General features: G+C 31.9%; 1 protein-coding gene across 2 annotated transcripts in view; it reads right to left on the reverse strand.

Moving 5' to 3' along the window:
• Nucleotides 1–16,092: 16,092 nt before the first annotated feature.
• The window catches only part of LOC127709931 (protein RFT1 homolog), a 51,710-nt gene continuing 46,441 nt past the window's right edge, over nucleotides 16,093–21,361 (reverse strand). For both annotated transcript variants that reach the window (XM_052215667.1, XM_052215738.1), the window contains 2 exons: nucleotides 21,226–21,346; nucleotides 16,093–17,176 (listed from right to left, as the gene is read on the reverse strand). In XM_052215667.1, coding sequence (XP_052071627.1) covers nucleotides 16,970–17,176; nucleotides 21,226–21,346 — 328 coding nt within the window. In that variant the 3' untranslated portion in view covers nucleotides 16,093–16,969. The remainder of the gene's footprint in view (nucleotides 17,177–21,225; nucleotides 21,347–21,361) is intronic.

Raw genomic sequence — 21,361 nt, forward strand, 5'->3', positions numbered from 1 at the left:
GTGTACAAAATTTTATCAAATGGATCTTTTTAATTTGTCAGTTTTGCTAGTTTTATTGGTGCTCCAGGTAGTGAATTGTTGTATTGTGTATCATGTACTCAGCAGTTATATGGTCGAAATCCAAACTATTCTACATTTTTGCTTCTGTTTCATATCTTGTTCATTATTGGCTCCAAGATTGTGCAGGTATCTCCACAAAATTTAAGTCAAATTCCGAATGCTCCTTGCCGTCTCCTGACCGAGTGTTCATACTGATACTCCCTGTATCTTTCTTTTCCAGGTGCGGCATCAATGAAAAAATCTACTACAGGTCGTTTATGTATGTAAAGATGGATGTGTATTCTTGTCTGCTTTACAAAAATTGTCTTTACTTTTTCAAATACATAGTACTATTGTTCTTCTGCTTGTTGTCGCAGGACATAAAAGTCTTTTGAGTAAAATTAAAATATAAAATTGAGAATGGGAATGAGTGTCTACTATTTTTATTTCCATTCAAAATTTGTTTTTTTTTATCTCAGTCAAATATTTTCATTGGACTACATGCATCTTTTCTATCACAACTTTACTTTAGTTCTGTCTTCCTGTCCCATCCAACAACAGGAATTTGTCATCCCATTTCCCAAACGTTACTCGAAATTTTCTACTTACTTCTTGAAGTTAATTTGAAACTCAAAGAGCAAAAGATAAGGAAGGACCTTTACTACCTGTTTTGTCTTTTGAAACCTTACTGAAGATAATCACATTTTCGTAAATGTGCACAATTTGACAGTAAGGTCCCAATTCTAGCATAGGTACAATCATCAAACAATCAAATGAATCTATCCACATTTTGCTAACTCTTGATCTCTTCTTTTTTTTTTGTTGGTCTTGTACTGCTGATATATTTCTGTTTTTTTTTATATATTTTTTTTTATCTACTATAGATTTTCGACAAAATACAAAAATCAGTAAAAATCGTCATTTAAGGAACAAAGCTTCTGTAAGAATTGGACTTTCTATTTCGGCTTTGTTGACTTATATGAAGATCTTTATGTTTCCTTGTTGGAATATTCCAGCAGCGGCTGACTCTCTTGATATCCCAGAACTTCCAAGTCCTATCATGATTTCCTTGATAGATGGTAAGTGGTTACAAGAAAACTTTTGAAGCAATGTGTCCTTCTTTTAAGGTTGAAATCATCCCTTCGAAAATTTTAAGAAAGCCATAATGATTTGGTCGATCGTTATGGAATATCTGTGTCACAGAAAACCACGAAAATGTTCAACTTGTCGTAGCCACAATCACTCCGTCATCTTTTCCTCAAAATAAGCGACTTATCACTGGATTTCTACTTAGTTGAACAGGGACTGCTTACCATTCCGGGACACCTGAATTCATCCCTAGTTTACGGTTGGGCTTATGTTGCTCAATATTTACTGTTCTGTGTGTGTAATGTAGATTGCAGTTGTTTTGGCATTTTATTCTGTTTTTCCATTGGCTATGGCGTTGTCTGTTTCGTTCGACTTTATAAAAAAAAAGAGATGATCGATGCATCAAATACCTATTTAAGACCAGAGGACAAAGGTGTGAACAACTGCAGGTCACTGTACGGCTTTTAACAATGAGCAAGCCTCAGACTGTCTAGGTAGCTATAAAATGTTCCGGAATGAAAAGTATGAAATAATTCAAACAAACGGCCTAGTTATACAAAAGCAATTAACGAAAAAAAAAATGCAGACAGCAACCAACAGAAACAAATGGGTTATAGGTTCATACCTTGGGTCAGGCACAACAGAATGTGGCGGGTTAGATATGTGTATGACAGCTCAACTATCCTCTCCTAATCGGTGACAGTGGTATAACAACACCACATAAGAACAAACCGTCAAATCAGTTGGAAGAGCCTTGACCGTAACAATTATGATGAGATATTTAATGAGAATAATAATTAAAGTACGGCCAAAATTCCAAACCAAATATTTGTATGAATGGAATAATTTGGTAGATTAAAGGTCTTTTAAGTCATTTGTGGTAACGAAATCTTCATCAGTTACATATAGTTGACGTTCGTTGAAACCCAAGACGTTACTACAGACACGCGCATAGCGAATGAGTTGGGAAATATATACACCGTAAGAAGAGGCGAAAGGGACGTTACCATCCATAAAAGGAAAATTTTTTAAATAATTTAAGTACTAGTATGAAGTTTCCAGTGTGAAACTTAAATATTCAAATCGATAAAAGGATACTTGGTAACTTTCCTCGAGTAGCTCCTTCGTTTAAGTTTCCAAATCATTCAATTAAGGATGTATTCTTCTGACGTTTCAGTCTCGTTGAAATCTCGTTTTGGAATTATTTCCAAAACATGTGATACAAGTGGAAAATATCAATGAATTTAAAAAATGTTATAATTAAACTTACCTCTGTGAAAAAAAAATTGTGTTTTTACAACAAGCAGTTTTTGAGTAATGAATTTTTCAAATTTTATTACCAATCAAGTCAGTCTTTTTAGCCAAAATTTTGAGAACATGGGTGAGAGGTACAAGAAATGATTTTACCAGAAAGATGTACATCCCATTCCCATATCACTTTTTTTCTTTTCAAATTTCTTAGATATGTATTTTGTCAATCATTTATAACAAAGAAGTTGAAATTATATGCATTTTGTTCTTAAAACAGAGAAAAATTACAAATTTACAAAATGGACAGCAAGGTAAATTTGACACAGAAAAGCATCAAAATATGATAAAATTTTCTTATATTAACACCTACCTATAGTTTTTTTTAAGTTTAAATTTATTCAAATTGGTCCACTTCATCTTTATTGAAAGATTATTATACGAAGTTTAATTGTGGAACTGTGATTTTTTTCACGATAATAGCCCAAAATAGGTAAAAATTTATGAAAAGTGGAAAATCATCAAAATTGGGTACTTTCAAAGGGCCGTAGCAAAAAAAGAAGTGCACCACCATATGATTTTTTCTTCATCAATTATTTGTTTTACAGTCATATAAACCAAAAAATCAGGTTAAGAAAAAAAGTTTAATTCTAGAAATGTTTGACTCCTCAGAGGTGTACATCCTTAATTGTATATTTATATAAAACTTTACCACAATTATTTTTATTTTTATTTTTCATTTGATTTTTTTGTAAATAGGGTTTTGTAAAACTGAGTTTAATAATATTATTTAAGAAGTAAGTTACTATGGCCTTATTTGAAATATAGTGGATAATTGTCTCATTCGCAATCATACCACATCTCCTTACTTTTATATATATACAGGAAAAAAGTATTAAACAGCAGCAAACGTGAAAAATTTATTTAAAAATATTAACACCCTTTAAGGTTTCTTACAATTACCACCTTAGTGCTATTTGTGCTATTTTGATCATTCCGTCTGTTAAATCATTGATGATTCATTTATCTTTTAAATGAGACATAATGGGTTTGACTTATTACAATTGGGCAGGTTTTCAAAATAGGTCAGACAATACGTCATCGTGATTTATGAATTTGGCCTAGTACTGTATCTAAAACCTAAACATGTACACTACTATCGCCAGACAATAATAAAAATATAATATTTCAGGTATTAATGATCAAAGGATTTCTATAGAACACACACTTATGATTGAAATGTATATTACAATCAGGCAGCAGAAATAAACCTACATGAAATTAAGAAGATGTGGTATAATTAATAATGAGACAATTATCCAGTACAGTCCAAAAATGAGGACGTCAACAATAATTTATAGGTCTCCGTACCGCTTTCAACAGAGAGCAAATCCTATACCCGTGTGAGTAATTACAGGTCGGTCATTAGACATAAGTACAACGATTTTTTTTTCCATTTATATAATTTGTCAATAATTGATTTAGAATGGAACTCGTTAATCATAACCAGCCAGTGTTAGCAGGAAAAACATACGAGAAACCTGGTTGATTATCGGGGAAACGAGTAAGTTGCGGAAGGTACTATTGTTCTCTATGATCTTTAATCTGATCATGAAAGAGAGCGTAAGATATAAATGGATATTCAAACTCATAAGTCGATGACAAACTGATAAAGAAAAACGACCAATAAGACAAACAACAGTATACAAAACACAATTTAGAAAACTAAAGACTGATCAAAACGACCCGACCAAAAACAGTGATCAGGGAGGATAAGCATATCCTGCTCCACATGTTGCACACGTTGTGTTGCTCGTGTAAGTACTAACTCTGTGATAAGTCTAATTCAATGATCTCAAAAACGAGGACTTGAACTTTCAGCACTGTCTTTATTCAGGGAATATGCTGATATACTGGTAGTTGAACTCATAGTGAGAACACAATAAATCTGTTGACAGTTTCTTATTATTATCAACGACAATTATAATATAGAACTATGAAACGTTAGACTATCTGACAATAATTACATTAAATCCCAGAAATACCTTCCTAATGAACACTAATTATCTTCCCTGTCAATGTTTGTCTCTATCTGAAATAAGATAGATACCTAATTGAAAAACACAGTAAGAATATCACTATAAGCTTAATGGATAAATGAAATAATAGGTCTTTATTGTCTCAAGATTGACAATTTAAGAGTTTATCACCATCCTAGTAGCTCACACTAGAAATGTCCAAAAGTCTGAAAAGACCAATTTTTGTCTCAATTTGCATGAACAATTACTCGACATTCTCCAAAAGTATGACTTGTGTCTTAATTTTTTTGACAATTTCTGATTTATATTAAATTTGTATGAAATTTACTTGACAAATTCTTAACACTCTGAATATTGTCTTAACATTTCTTGACAAATTCTCGACATTTGAATTCTGTCTTGAAATTTCTCGACATGTTCTCGACATTCTTATTTTTTCTCAGTATGGCTTGACATTTTCTGAACATTTTGAATTGTGTCTTAAATTTACTTGACAATTCTGAGTTTTACAGATCATGACCAATATACATGATATATCTTTATCTTTATTTCTCTTTATAGAATATACTGATATTTCAAGTTACACTAATAACAACAAAAACAAAAGTTGGGCATGTAAATATTTTTATAAATAAAAATTTGGGTATATAAATATTTTTATAAATACGATTATGGGTATGAAATTTGAAATATTTAAAACAAATACCAATGTGAGTATGTTGATATAAACCAGTTTAAATGTGGGTTTGTAAATAATTACAAATGTTGATTTATAACTCTTATGAATCATTGCTAAATGATTGAAACCAATCATACTGTAGACATATTTCATTTTTCATGCATAATATTCAATGTTAATAATGTAAATAAACAATTATTGTACCTTAAAATACATCTGTGACGTAAATCTTTTGTTCAAACTCTCCATTATTTTTCAGGAATGGAGAGTTATTTTCTATTGTCCATCTTCATTCATCCGGACGTTTTGCCCTTTGGGTATTTCCATGGGCACTTTCTTAAAAAGTGTTCACCCATGGAAATAGTTTTAAAGGGCGTAACGCGATATTGAATGAAGATGAAAACTTACTAAAACGGCTGATATTAAATGGATTTTTTTTTTAAATTGGGATGACTTCGTAGTAATACAATGAACACCAAATATCTCATTATTAATAAACAGCTTTTATTTATGAGTCGTAATTCCATCGTATAATATATAGTATCGTTTTCACTAAAATTCCACAATTATCCGCAATTTGTTTTCCGATGCAAATCTTGGCTAAATTTCTGTCACGGGGTAAAAAACACATATTTTCCATTGAGTGCCATTCCTCTTCTGTGCATCTACAAAATATCAAATGTGTTAACTCAGTTAGATTCTTTTGTAATATTGAACACATTAACATTATACAATAAGGAAAATTAGAGAAAAATATATTTCACTTACAAATTTGCTTTTAATTTTACCGTTTAAGATATCATTTGCTTGAAATTTTTTAATAGTGTTGTATTTTGATTTTGACAGCAAAAATCGTATGTACCATTTTAATATGTACATTAAAAAAAAGAAATATTACTCAGTTTCTACAATAATATTGTGGTTAAATAGAATAAATAGTTCAAGAAACTGAAATGGTCAAAATAGCGTATTCGGTATATTATTTGATTTTTCGTTGTTATAATTTGAATATGGTACTATTGAATAGAATTTGAGGGGTATGGATAACATTTGAATAAGGCTTGTGTTTAATATTGGGCGGGATTTTTATTCAGTTTTCAACAGAAGCGCGTAACACAATCGAATTCCTTCACTGCTATTATATGTCCAGCGGCAAATATAACAGTTATATTGGCAGTGCAAATGACGGCATTAATCTTAAATGTTTAAATGAAATCAAAAAGTAGTTTTCCACTTAAGTTACAGACATACAAAACGCAATCTAGAAATGTTTTTAATCATGCAGGTTTTTTTTTCTCTAAAATTGTTTGCCTCTTTTCTGATAATAGGGAAGAATGAAAAAATATTTTCAGTTTGCTTGTATTGCTATTTAATATTCTAAAACATGCATAACATTTTTTTTCTGTTGTTATGAGCAAAGGAAGCGAAAAAACAAATGTTGGATAATGCATGAAAAATAAAACTGTGTTTTCTTGTTTAATTTTATTTGTTCTAATAGAAATTCATCAATGGTTTGAAATATAGAATCATATTTTGTTTCAGATATGACTTCAAATCGAGCACACCCTTATTAGTTAAATAACCTATATTAGAGTGTTACATACCTGGAAATTTATTCTAGTTGTACCTTGTCATTTTTCTCGTTTAACCACAGAGTGAATGTAATGTTTCTTGGCAGAAAAACTAAGTCCATTTATAAGTAAAATACGGAAAAAATGGATTTTTTTTTTTACAAAATTTACTTTTGAATATTATCTTATGATCATAAACAAGCTTCTGTCAAAGTTTGGTAGAAATCCAGGATAGTTTAAGAAAGTTATTAAAATTTCAAAAACTTTAACCACAGAGTGAATATTTGTGGACGCCGCCGACGACAACGACGACGACGACGACGACGACGCCGACGGAATGTAGGATCGCTATGTCTCGCTTTTTCGACAAAAGTCGAAGGCTCGACAAAAAGGGAGTTCCTAAATATTCAATCTGTATTTTTGTATGTTGAGCGTGTCCGGTCCTCAGATTTCTAATCCAGACACACCTATCCTCATCATGTCCGAATATGAATGTTTGTTTATACTTGAGAATAGAGGGGGTATAAAACCTTAATATATAAAATACATTTATGATTACCTTCATTAAACTGATACAGGTAAGTACTTTGAGTTATAATATTGCCTTTATCTTAAGTCTCTTCTACCATGTCTACTAAATCCAACGCTTGACTCAAAATGTCGTCCGTCTTATATCCGTCCCTATTGACAACTGCATACAAGGAGCATGATGTATTTTTGTTTGTAATAAGAATGCACGAAACGGTCAACCTTGACCTGCTGATCCATATTAACACTAGGATTTAACGGGAATATGCAAAACAGCAACTTTGACATTTGTAAAACCTACTCACTTGTCAAAGTTTGAACGAAGATAGCCAAAGTAAGGTTACTAGTGGGGTTTCATGTAAAATAAAATTCTTATAAATCATGGTTTAATATTGTAAATAAATAAGATATCCATTCTTTTTCATTTAGTAATCAATGTTAAGAAATATAGGGTTTAGCATGGGGTGTAAGTTAGTTATACACCTCGGGATACGGCGTGTCTGGATAAGAAACCCCTCCGGCCTCCGGCCGTCGGGGTTTCTTATCCAGACACACCTATCCCTCGGTGTATAACTATTACATAAATACTTCGTTTAGTGATAATATGGTCAGCTTGATCTTAAATTTTACGGGGAAAATGAAAAGAAAACCATTACAAAATGAAATAGAATTCTTTAAAATGTTATAATCTGAATATTCGTTCTGAATATTTAAGGTGTATTTTAAGTTAGCGAAAGTCCAAGTAACTGTCCATTCCTGGGAAATAATGGGCGTCGGCCCTACGGGCCTCCGCTCCATTATTTACCAGGAATGGAGTTATTTGAACTTTCTCTATAACAAAATGTATCTTTTTATAATTAGCAGTGTATTATTGTATGAAAATTCTTCTAAGTTTAGTTTAGCGATAATAGAAATGAGTATAAAACAGCAAAATAAAGTGTTTAAACTGTTAGGAATGTGTCTATATACAATTTAGCCGAAATTTATACTGTTGAGATAGGGTCAAGACATCTTTAAGACTATCAAGAATGTGTCGAGATACATTTAAACAGCTTTAAGACAGTCAAGAATGTGTCAAGACATGTTCAGACATTATTAAGAATGCCAAGAAAATGTCAAGACATATTCAGACATTATTAAGAATGTCAATAATATGTCAAGACTGATCGAGACAAATTTAAGACAATCAAGAATTGGTCGAGACTAATCAAGACACTTATCAGATGATAAAGAACTTCATTATACAAATTCAGACTTTGTAAAGAATTTTTAAAAATATTTCAGACAAAGAAAGAATGTCAAGTAAAAATTCATGCAAATTCAGACAAAAATTGGTCTTTTCAGACTTTTTGACTTTTGTAGTGTCAGTGCTTTGTTAATTGAAAATACAGATATTATTATATAGGCAGTTGGTGATATCGTGTGACAGCATAATGTTTACTTGCCGGGGTCAAAAGGTCACCATACCAAACTGATCAACTAGATATGGGTAATATTCGGTTTTAAGTAAAATACATTTTGGAAATTAAAGCACGGGAGGGATGTTAAAGGCAGCATCTTTGAATAGACATTTACCGGTGGCGGACCGGGGGGGGGGGGGGAGGGGGGCATAAAGAGCGTACGCCCCCCCCCCCCCCCCCCCACCCTTTGATCGCCCAAAAAAATTAAATCAGGATTTTCTCGATTTATGATTTTTTACAATGTAGTTTAAGCTATCAAAGGCCCCATAATGACAAAATGTGAAACAAGTAAAAAAATAAAACCAGCAGCCGGATTTATACTACAGTAATGAACGAAAAACAAACATAGCAAACAGAAACCAACGACAACCAGTGGATTACAGGTTCAGTGCTGTAACACAACATAAGAACAAACTGTACAAACCAGTTCAAAAGAGCCTGATTCATAAGATAGGTATTCAACTTTTGTTTATAAAAATACAAAAGAAAGAAACATGAAAGCATTAAATTGTGATATTTACCTGTTAATAAAGTGTATTTTCATTTAAAACTTGATTTTTAAAAATCAAAATTGCTTAATGATATCGGTAAAGTTAAATAATGATTAAAATTAACAAAGAATTTGATAAGAAATTAGGCCTTCCTCTCCTCCGTCATTAAAAAAAATACAGTGGAAACTGAAACAAACATCGTAACATTTGTCTCTCTATTTATTGCATAACACATATTTTAGTTATATAAGCATGCTTGTAGTACTATATGATATGCATCTCTGACTGGTTATTTGAATTGTTTAGTTAAACAGTAGAGGATTATAAAGGCCCGAATTTTGGGTAAACATTTTTTCTAAAGCAGATATGAAATTTCTAAAAATAAATATTGTGTGCCTGTAGGTCGTTGGATATCGTTGGTGCACGTCTGTCATATTTGATTTTCGTAAATTGGTTTTTTCTTTCAAATTATGCCGTTAGTTTTCTCGTTTGAATTGATTTACATTTTTCATATGGTATGGGTTTTTCTCTTTTAAGGCCGTACTATTACCTATAATTGCTTATATCCACTTATTTGAATTCTGGATGATAGATGTCTTATTGGCAACCATACCACATCTCCTTATTTTTATATTGTACAATTTTCAAATCAATGGTATACATTGTAGTTCAAACCAAAATCTAATATCTTTATACTGTATTCAATAAAAAAACCGTCCTTTCCATTATTGTTCAGTCAATCAGGACTACCAAGAAAACAATTTCAATTTTGTCTTTTTTGATTATTTGCCATGGTAGCAGAAGATCTTTCCAAAAATATTTTTGATACCTTGATGTAGATTTGTACTTAAATAAAAGTCTACATATTTTTTTAAATGTCTCGTTTGTTCCCTCTTTTTAACAAACTCATTATATATGCCAAATATACTTTAATACGGTTCAATGTATTATCAATCCAGTATCCATTTTTTTCAGTACTGGCATGATATTACAAATTGTTTTGTTGAAATTTATTATTATAAAATTTTAGATTTTTTTTTTAAAATGCATAGTTCAGGTTAGGCTTTACTTTAGGCTTGTTTTTGGTTTTATCATTTCTTGTTTGTGTTGGACTTTAAAATAGCTTGGCCTCAAGCATCGCTGAAGACATTTGGTTTTTTTTTCTTCAAAATATGCATCTGGTGCAGTCAAATTGGTACCGATAATGATATTACTACAACTGGGTTTGAACCTCTGCTGGTGGACTGTTAGTACCAGAGGGTATCATCAGCCTAGTAACCAGTTCATGGTACTGGTATGAAAATATGGACTTTTTGAAAATGTGTTATAAAACTTTAGAAATGAATGAAACTCCTTCATGCATAGCTTTAATTCTTTGTCTGGTTTTTGCTCTATTAGGCTTTATCAGTTCTTGTATTTGTAATTGGTCTTGGACTTTCAAATATTTTGGCATCAAGCATCACTGAAGAGATATTTTTTGTTGAAGTGCACACATCTGGTGCAGGAAAATTGGTACTGTATGTTACTACTAGTCACCTATGCTGGTGGACTATAAGTCCCTGACTGTATCATCAGCCCAGTTGCAAGTTCTTCGATACTTGCATTTAAATGCAAGTTGTTTTATAGACATTTGCTGTTATATTATTTTAGAAATTATTTTAAATTCAGGTATGTATTTCCCTCATGCATAGCTCAGATTCCTTTTTGAATTTACTTTTTGTTCTTTTTGGTTTTATCAGCTCTTCAACGTTTGTAATTGGTCTTGGACTTTCAAATATTTTGGACTGAAGCATCACTGTAGAGACATTTGTTGTTGAAATGTGAATCTGTTGCAGTAAAATTGGTAGTCAATGTTATTAGTTGATACCTCAGCTGATAGACTGTGAGTCCCTGATAGTAATCAGTCTAGTGGTCAGTTCTTCAGTACTGGCATGAAAATACGAATTGTTTTATTGTTATTTGCTGTTATAAATTTGAAATGATTTTAAATTAAGTGATCAATCTCCCTCTTGCATAGCTCTATTCCATGTCTAGGTTTGGCTTCACAGTTGGTTCTTTTTCTTTTATCGGCTCTACAACCTTTGTAATTGTTCTCAGTCTTTCAAATATTTTGGCCTGGAGCATCGCTGAAGACATTTTTTGTTGAAATACGCACCTGGCACAGTAAAGTTAATACTGTAAATATTTTGCATTTAATGTTTATCAAAATTCATCTAATTCAGCTTTTCATGTATATCATATAGGAACATCAGAAGTTTTGTAATACAGTCTCGTTAAATGAGGTATTGTTAACAACTTCTTACTGAGGGACAAACTTTACAATATATCTCCTTCTCTGGCTGACCATAACATCTGTTATAAAAGATTTTTATGGTGCTGAGTGATAAAGTTAGGCCATTTATAAAAATGTTGTCGAAAACTGGAGGAATATGTGAAGGTTATGCACCCTAGGATATTACAACATGGATGAGACAAGACTTATTATAACCAGAAACTTCTCTTGTGTTCAACACAATAAAAAAATATCACAGGAAGAAATGAAAAGCATGCAAGGATAAAACATTTTATTTCATTCATTATACATTGATGGCAAAAATAAATTATAATGCACCTACATTAGTACAAGGTGGTAAATTATTTAGTTAGTACTTTCATGTGTTATATATTTGCAGATCAAAATACTAGTTGAAAATATACTGAATCTTATGTTTTTTTTTCTGAAATTGAAAGCTAAATTTTCAGTGAAATAGTTAAGCCATAAAAAGCACTTATCACACACTGTCCTTAAAACTAAAGGCTTAAATTATTTTTATTTATTCAAAGCGATTTCCATTTCAGACTATACATTTTTCTGTAACAAATTTAGATTTTTCATGTTTTCTCATTTCCAAAATGGCACAAATATCATACAAATTGTTTAACAGTGACAACTATTTCAAATAGGTTTAAAACTAAATAAGATAAAAAAATAGTAGACATGATAGGATAACTAAAACTTTTGATGTCAAAGTAGACAATATAAATTTCATCTATAAGCAATCAAAATAATTCCCTTATATATATATACATTCCAGTATGACAATGTAAATAAACACAAATTCATAACTTGGAAAGAATTTTTTCATTTCATCTGGAATGGTCAAGAGGATAAAAATAAACAACAAACTCTAATAGTCAAATACAGTAATAGAGGACTCAAAAGGATGGATAGCACTCAAAATTAGTACAGTTAAAATATGAAAACTGGTCAAATAAACCAAGAATATTTTTCTCAATCAATTTTGAAAAAAAAAACTTGTTTTACTTCAAAATTAATTTAGAAATTGACAGTCCGAAATCTATCATATTCACAACTGAGTTGCTATGATTTTATCAAGACAAGGTTACATGAGGTTGAGGTCAAAGAAAAACACAAACTGTAGATTTTTGGCACAGAAATCAAATGGGAAATTTAAAAATAAAATGATAATAAACCAAAAATGATACTGACCTGGATAAAAATCTATATAAATGATTTGATGGATGAAATCAATCAAATAAATGATTTAACAATACAGCAATAGTTAACTACAATAAACTGATAACACAAAGATATGTCTTGCTTGTCTCACCTAATCACAAACATAAACATGGAAATGAAATATTTCAATGCTTATACAACTGTATACCAAATATCATTGACTCACTATTAAAGATTACCCTTAAACTGACTTAATCACACACTTTAAAGTCGACACAGCCTACGCATGGAACAGAAGAATCATGTGTTGCTTCTGTGACTCTGTTACAGGTGAGAAAAATTTCTAAACTAATATCGGCATACAAAATTGTAAAACAATCAGATATATTCCCATTACAAATAGGACAATCCTTAAACTTTATAAACAATGAATTACAAATAAATAAACATATTCTAATATACAAGGAAACTATTGTGTTATATATTGCCAAACAACAAAAGTTTTTAAATGAAAAATATCCAGAATAGCAGTTTGCTTTAAGTATATGTATTGATAACTATCAATTATCTTCATTAACTGCAAATTTGTAAAACAAGCTTCTGCAATGAAATATCAAATCAATTGAAAATCATTATTTTTTTTGTCAAAAATAACACTGAAGACATAGTCTTGGGATAATGACATAACTGTTATCATTATTTTGTTAGGGTTTTCAATTTACAAATCTTTGATATATATCAGATCAAAGAACAAAATTCAATAACATTTTTAACATTTTCAAAAACGATGTTGAAATATACTGTTATGTGACTGTAAACTGCACAATAAAACAAAAGAAATTAAAAGTGTTCTAATTGTAATTTCAAAAGTATTTGTAAACCTTTCACATTTGTACATGAAAAGATTAAAACACACAAATACTAGAATTGATACCCTAGTACACAGTCATGGTTCATTTAATACAGATTACTAAAGTACATCTTTTTCATTATGGAAATACATCAAATACGGAAGTTAAAATAAGAATGGTGCACATCCACCCACATTGTCAACATTGAGGTTTGAATTAGAACCACACATATGGCAGGTGCTTTAGACTCTTAATTGACAAGGATTGCCAGTTCCTGATCTCTCCTAGCACTCCAGCTTCCTCTACCAATAAAATCTGACCACCAAAATATTGGCAAAAGTGCTGAAAGTGGCATTAAACACAAACAATCAATCAATCACAATTCTTGAGCAGCATGATCTATGAGAATAAGAATTTCATTTTTCCATCAGAAAGTACAGATACAATACCTTAACTTTTGATTATGTAAACAATAAATCCTTTATGTAGTGTATATTTCATCACTTTTGACACACACACTTTTTGTACACAAGTAGACACAAATAGGATGGCAAAGAAGAGATCAATTCCAGAACAAAATATATGTATACCATGAATGACATTTATTTATTGAAGTATACACCTTATCGCTATTTGTCCGCCATTACTGGACATCACACAAGTTCCTGTAAAATTTTGACGTCATAATAGAAAATATCTGACGCCACAATGGAAAAGTGATTGTTGTATGACTTCAAAAGTTCGAGCGGGACTGATTCTCGGGTCAAGCGGGATTAGCGATAAGGTGTATTGTATTTACTAACAATTTTCATCCCTAAATACCCTGTTCTAAAAATATCAATACCTGCACCTTTTTTGTGAAAACTTAAGCAACTTTGTTATTGTAACAGCTTGAGAAACATAACTGGATATTCATTGTCTTTTAAAAAGAAAAGTGTATAAACAGGTTCATAAATATGAATCATGTCCAGATTTTTGTTTCGCACTTTTGATTAAATATATTGCACTGTACAAGAATTTCAAAGTTAATTTCGAAGGGCTGAAGACTACTATGAACCTAACACTTAATGTTATTAAAGAGGGGCCTGATGGGTTATTTTCGTTCTTCGTGATCGGCGCATTTTCGCTATCGTGATCCGTTTTTCTACAGATTTATTTCTCTTTTTATGTTTTCGTGATCCGTGATCATGGAAATTTATTTTCTGTGAATCGTGATTGACAAAAAAATCAACTCGTGAATCGTGATGAAACCCCCCCATCAGGCCCCTCATTAAACATTCAGGTGCCAATTCAATTTCCTACAAAATATCATTACCTATCAAAGGAAGAAATTCATATCAAACCAATCTTTACAAAACATAATTGTTTGTGATGCCTGAATGGATTGGGCCATAAAAAAGAATAGGTTTGTTTGCCCTAACCCTACCTACCCAGAAAATAGCTGCCTACTCAAAATCTTTTATTGCCCTGATGTGAAATTTTTTTTTTTTATTCAGATAGGCATGAAGACTAATAAACATCTGATACTTAAATTTCTCTTTGCCAAAAAAAAAAGAAAATGCCTACCTACCTACCCACTGTCTCAATGTTGGGTAGGGTTTGAGCAAACCTAAATTTTTTTAAGTATGGCCTTGTAAACTCGTATCTGTATCATGGTTATGGCTGAATGGATTGTAAAATAATATATGTCTCACAATGTGGAACAAACAGTCATGCAATTGAAATGCTAACTTCATATATATTTCTTAAATTTAAAATGAATTTGCCAAACTAACTGTTTGATTTATTTTACTGAAATAAAACAAACAAGAGCACCATAACACCACTTTCAAAATCTAGGCATTCCAACTAACAGTTCAAAATAGAGACTAACAAAATTGTTTGAATAAATAGCTATATGTGCCAAAAATATCAAATGACTATTTAATGTATTATTCTCTTCCTTTACATAGATTTTGAAAATCACATAAAAGTGTCTACTTTTTCATTTTTTTCTACTGGTTACCAGGAACAAAGACAACCAAGAACCATAGCAGTAAACACATACTAATTTTTAAAAGATGCTTTATGCAATTTTGTCTGATGTGAAACTGATGAAAAATGGAAAAATCACACAATTCAATTTTTTTTCATTACCTCAACATATCTTTACAAAACTTAAACACTGTTAGTGCAAGATATAAAATGTAACAGGAAGAATGGTTCTTTTTGCAAGCAACATAGAACCAGATGCTCTGCAGGGCGCAGCTTGATACGACCGCAGAGGTTGAACCCTGAACAGTTGGGGCAAGTGTGGACACAACATTCAAGCTTGATACAGCTCTGAATTTGGATTGTGATTAAATAGTTGACACAGAATAGGTTTCTGACACAGAATGAATGTGGTCTAAGAACTTAAAAAATTTAAATTGGACATTAACCTATTAACATTCACCTATTCTACCTAGACTTTCCTTTTTGAATTTTCCTCGGAGTTCAGTATTTTGGTGATTTTACTTTCTATTATGGTCCAATATCCAAAATCTAAATACATGGTTAGATTCAGCATATCAAAGAACCCCAAGAATTCAATTTTTGATGAAATCAAATAAAGTTTAATTTTAGACCCTTTAGAACTCAATATGGACCAATTTCATAAAGGGGCCCAAATATCAAAAATCTAAATACATGTTTAGATTCAGCATATCAAAGAACCAAAAGAATTCAATTTTTGTTAAAATCAAACAAAGTTTAATTTGGGACCCTTTGGACCTTAATGTAGACCAATTTGAAAACGGGACCAAAATTTAAGAATCTAAATACACTGTTAGATTCGGCATATCAAAGAACCCCAAGAATTCAATTTTTGTTAAAATCAAACTAAGTTTAATTTTAGACCCTTTGGACCTTAATTTAGACCAATTTGAAAATGGGAACAAAAATTAAGAATCTAAATACACGGTTAGATTCGGCATATCAAAGAACCCCAATAATTCAAATTTTTGATGAAATCAAACAAAGTTTAATTTTGGACCCTTTTGGCCCCTAATTCCTAAACTGTTGGGACCAAAACTCCCAAAATCAATCCCAAACTTCCTTTTGTGGTCATAAACCTTGTGTTTAAATTTCGTAGATTTCTATTTACTTATACTAAAGTTATTGTGCGAAAACCAAGAAAAATGCTTATTTGTGCCCCTTTTTGGCCCCTAATTCCTAAACAGTTTGGACCAAAACCCCCAAAATCAATCCCAACCTTCCTTTTGTGGTTATAAACCTTGTGTTAAAATTTCATTGAATTCTATTTACTTATACTAAAGTTATTATCCGGAAATCATCGGTCTTCGGATGACGCTGACGACGACGACGTGATACCAATATACGACCAAAAAATTTTTAATTTTTGCGGTCGTATAAAAACTCCAAAATATTTATACAAAGACTTCAGCAAAAATTATAATACTATTTTCTATTTAAATGCAATTCAATAAATTAGAAAAAGTTAATACAATATAACTACATGAAAATACGAACAAAGTTATTCCATTTTTTTATCTTCTTCCCTCTTTTTATCTTCTTCTGCCTCCCTCTTTTCTGATTTTGTTTTTCTATAATGCTTTAGAACAAAGTCTGATAAATCTGTCTCTGTAAAGTAGATAACACCTATAACTGATAGTAGACTTAGACCACCAATTCCTATGTGTACTAATCTGAATAACAGTCCTTGATCACAACAGAAAAAACTCTGAAATAAAGCAAATTAAATTATACATTGTATGTTTATAATAGAAAAAAATAAAGAAATTAGGAATTTCTTGTTTCTGAAATTTTGGCATTTTTTTTCAAAAGTCTTTTCTATAGCTTTTTCACTACCATTTTTTTAAAATTTCAAGTGATAAGAATAGATTATGATTGCCTTTCGCCAAAGAAACACTTTCTAGTTTCCACATTTGAAATAAAATGCTCCGCTGGGCGCAGCTTGATACGACCGCAGAGGTCGAACCCTGAACAGTTGGGGCAAGTATGGACACAACATTCAAGCTTGATACACACTGAATTTGGATTGTGATTAAATATTTGACACAGCATAGGTTTCTGACACAGAATGAATGTGGTCTAAGAACTTATAAATTATTAATTGACCTATTCAAACCATATCATTATTATTTGCTTTTACATATAAATCAGAATTAACCAATTTAAAATGAAAAATTTTAAAGAAAATAAAAGGGGAAAAAAAATCCCTCCCACCCAAATTTTTTGAACCCCCTTATGATTCATCACCCCCAAACTCAATCTAAGCCTTCCCTTTATGGTATGGTACCTTGCAGTACAATTTCAGAGAGATCCATACACTTGAACACAAGTTATTGTCTGGAAACTAGAAAAATGCTTGTATTTTTGCCCCTTTTTGGCCCCAAATTCCTAAGCGTTTAGGGCAATTACCCCCAAACTCAAACCCAGCTTTCCCTTTGTGATATGGAACCTTGTAGTACAATTTCATAAAGATCCATACACTCACACACAAGTTATTGTCCTGAAACTAGAAAAATGCTTGATTTTTTCCCCTTTTTGGCCCCTAATTCCTAAAATTTTGAGAAAATTACCCCCAAAATCAATCCCAGACTTCCCTTTGTGGTATGGTACCTTGTAGTACAATTTCAGAGAGATCCATAAACTTGAACACAAGTTATGTCTGGAAACTAGAAAAATGCTTATTTTTGGCCCTTTTTGGCCCCTTATTCCTAAACGTTTTGGGCAATTACCCCAAAACTCAATTCCAGCTTTCCCTTTGTGATATGGAACCTTGTAGTACAGTTTCAGAAAGATCCATACACTTACACACAAGTTATTGTCATGAAACTAGAAAAATGCTTGTTTTTTGCCCCTTTTTGGCCCCTAATTCCTATAACTTTGAGGCAATTACCCTCAAAATCAATCCCAGCGTTCCCTTTGTAATATGGAACCTTGTAGTACAATTTCATAAAGATCCATACACTTACACACAATTGATTGTCCTGAAACTAGAAAAATGCTTGATTTTTGCCCCTTTTTGGCCCCTAATTCCTAAAATTTTGAAGCAATTACCCCCCAAAATCAATCCCAGCCTTCCCTTTGTAGTATGGTACCTTGCAGTACAATTTCAGAGAGATCCATACACTTGAACACAAGTTATTGTCTGGAAACTATAAAAATGCTTATTTTTTGCCCCTTTTTGGCCCCTTATTCCTAAACGTTTTAGGCATTTCCCCCCAAACTCAATTCAAGCTTTTCCTTTGTGATATGGAACCTTGTAGTACAATTTCAGAAAGATCTATACACTTACACACAAGTTATTGTCTGGAAACTAGAAAAATGCTTGTTTTTTTTCCCTTTTTTGGCCCCTAATTCCCAAAAGTTTGAGGCAATTACCCCCAAAATCAATCCCAGCCTTCCCTTTGTGATATGGAACCTTGTAATACAATTTCATAAAGATCCATACACTTACACACAATTTATTGTCCTGAAACTAGAAAAATGCTTGATTTTTGCCCCTTTTTGGCCCCTAATTCCTAAAATTTTGAAGCAATTACCCCCCAAAATCAATCCCAGCCTTCCCTTTGTAGTATGGTACCTTGCAGTACAATTTAAGAGAGATCCATACACTTGAACACAAGTTATTGTCTGGAAACTAGAAAAATGCTTATTTTTTGCCCCTTTTTGGCCCCTTATTCCTAAACGTTTTAGGCATTTCCCCCCAAACTCAATTCAAGCTTTTCCTTTGTGATATGGAAACTTGTAGTACAATTTCAGAAGATCTATACACTTACACACAAGTTATTGTCTGGAAACTAGAAAAATGCGTTTTTTTTCCCTTTTTTGGCCCCTAATTCCCAAAAGTTTGAGGCAATTTCCCCCAAAATCAATCCCAGCCTTCCCTTTGTGATATGGAACCTTGTAGTACAATTTCATAAAGATCCATACACTTACACACAATTTATTGTCCTGAAACTAGAGAAATGCTTGTTTTGTGCCCCTTTTTGGCCCCTAATTCCTAAAATTTTGAAGCAATTACCCCCCAAAATCAATCCCAGCCTTCCCTTTGTAGTATGGTACCTTGCAGTACAATTTAAGAGAGATCCATACACTTGAACACAAGTTATTGTCTGGAAACTAGAAAAATGCTTATTTTTTGCCCCTTTTTGGCCCCTTATTCCTAAACGTTTTAGGCATTTCCCCCCAAACTCAATTCAAGCTTTTCCTTTGTGATATGGAACCTTGTAGTACAATTTCAGAAAGATCTATACACTTACACACAAGTTATTGTCTGGAAACTAGAAAAATGCTTGTTTTTTTTCCCTTTTTTGGCCCCTAATTCCCAAAAGTTTGAGGCAATTACCCCAAAATCAATCCCAGCCTTCCCTTTGTGATATGGAACCTTGTAGTACAATTTCATAAAGATCCATACACTTACACACAATTTATTGTCCTGAAACTAGAAAAATGCTTGATTTTTGCCCCTTTTTGGCCCCTTATTCCTAAAATTTTGAAGCAATTACCCCCCAAAATCAATCCCAGCCTTCCCTTTGTAGTATGGTACCTTGCAGTACAATTTCAGAGAGATCCATACACTTGAACACAAGTTATTGTCTGGAAACTAGAAAAATGCTTATTTTTTGCCCCTTTTTGGCCCCTTATTCCTAAACGTTTTAGGCATTTCCCCCCAAATTCAATTCAAGCTTTTCCTTTGTGATATGGAACCTTGTAGTATAAATTCAGAAAGATCTATACACTTACACACAAGTTATTGTCTGGAAACTAGAAAAATGCTTGTTTTTTTTCCCTTTTTTGGCCCCTCATTCCCAAAAGTTTGAGGCAATTACCCCCAAAATCAATCCCAGCCTTCCCTTTGTGATATGGAACCCTGTGGTACAATGTCAGAGAGATCCATAAACTAACACACAAGTTATGTCTGGAAGTTACAAAAATGCTTATTTTTGGCCCCTTTTTGGCCCCTAATTCCTTAACTGTTGGTACCATAACCCCCAAACTCAATCCCAATCTTCCTTTTGTGGTATTGAACCTTATGGTAGAATTTCATAAAGATCCATTCACTTAAACTAAAGTATGAGTGCGAAAACCAATGTGTCTTCGGACGACGACGACGACAACGATGACGAAACCAACGTCATACCAATATACGACCACAAATTTTTTTTGCTGTCGTATAAAAAGGGGTATCTTCCACATCTCAATGTAAAATATTTAGCTTAGAAATATAAACCAGACCTCAAAACTTTCAGAAATTAGATTTAATTATATATTTGAATGAGTTTTTATACAAGTAGTTATCATTTCATCATATTCCACTGTTATCTCTCCTTGGATAGAATCTAATCTTATTTACTGGGGATTTAATTATTTTCATGGATACCAATTTTTGTGAATTTAAGAAAAATGACATTTTCAGGATATCAGATTTGGTAGTTTTGCAAAAGTCTGCATACAGGCCTGTAGAAAATTTATACTTTGTTTAAATTTTCGGTTTACATATACCCAAGAAATCCATGAAACTAAGTATCCCACAAATAATACTAAATCTACAGTACATCAACTAAATCATCTGACTATAAAACATGTGATAAGACTTTTAAATAAAAAAAAACATTAAATGCACATAAATATATAGTAGCATCCTCACAAGTCTATTTTTAAGAAATTTAAAAACATTAATTCTAGTCATGCTGTTTTCAACTTTCTGTTTGAAGGACTTTTTTCAATAATAATGTTGAAGTAAAGAGAAGATATTCTTACCTCCGACAATTTCATTATTAAAGATGAAATGATGAGAGATATACAAAAGGGTATAGAAGGTATCAGTGCTTTCAAAGGCTTATATTCTGTTCCATGATAAAATTCTCTGATAAACAGCAAACTGGAAAAGAAGAAA

This window comes from Mytilus californianus, unplaced genomic scaffold (assembly GCF_021869535.1).
Source record: "Mytilus californianus isolate M0D057914Y unplaced genomic scaffold, xbMytCali1.0.p SCAF_1, whole genome shotgun sequence".
Classification (NCBI taxonomy): Eukaryota; Metazoa; Mollusca; class Bivalvia; order Mytilida; family Mytilidae; genus Mytilus; species Mytilus californianus.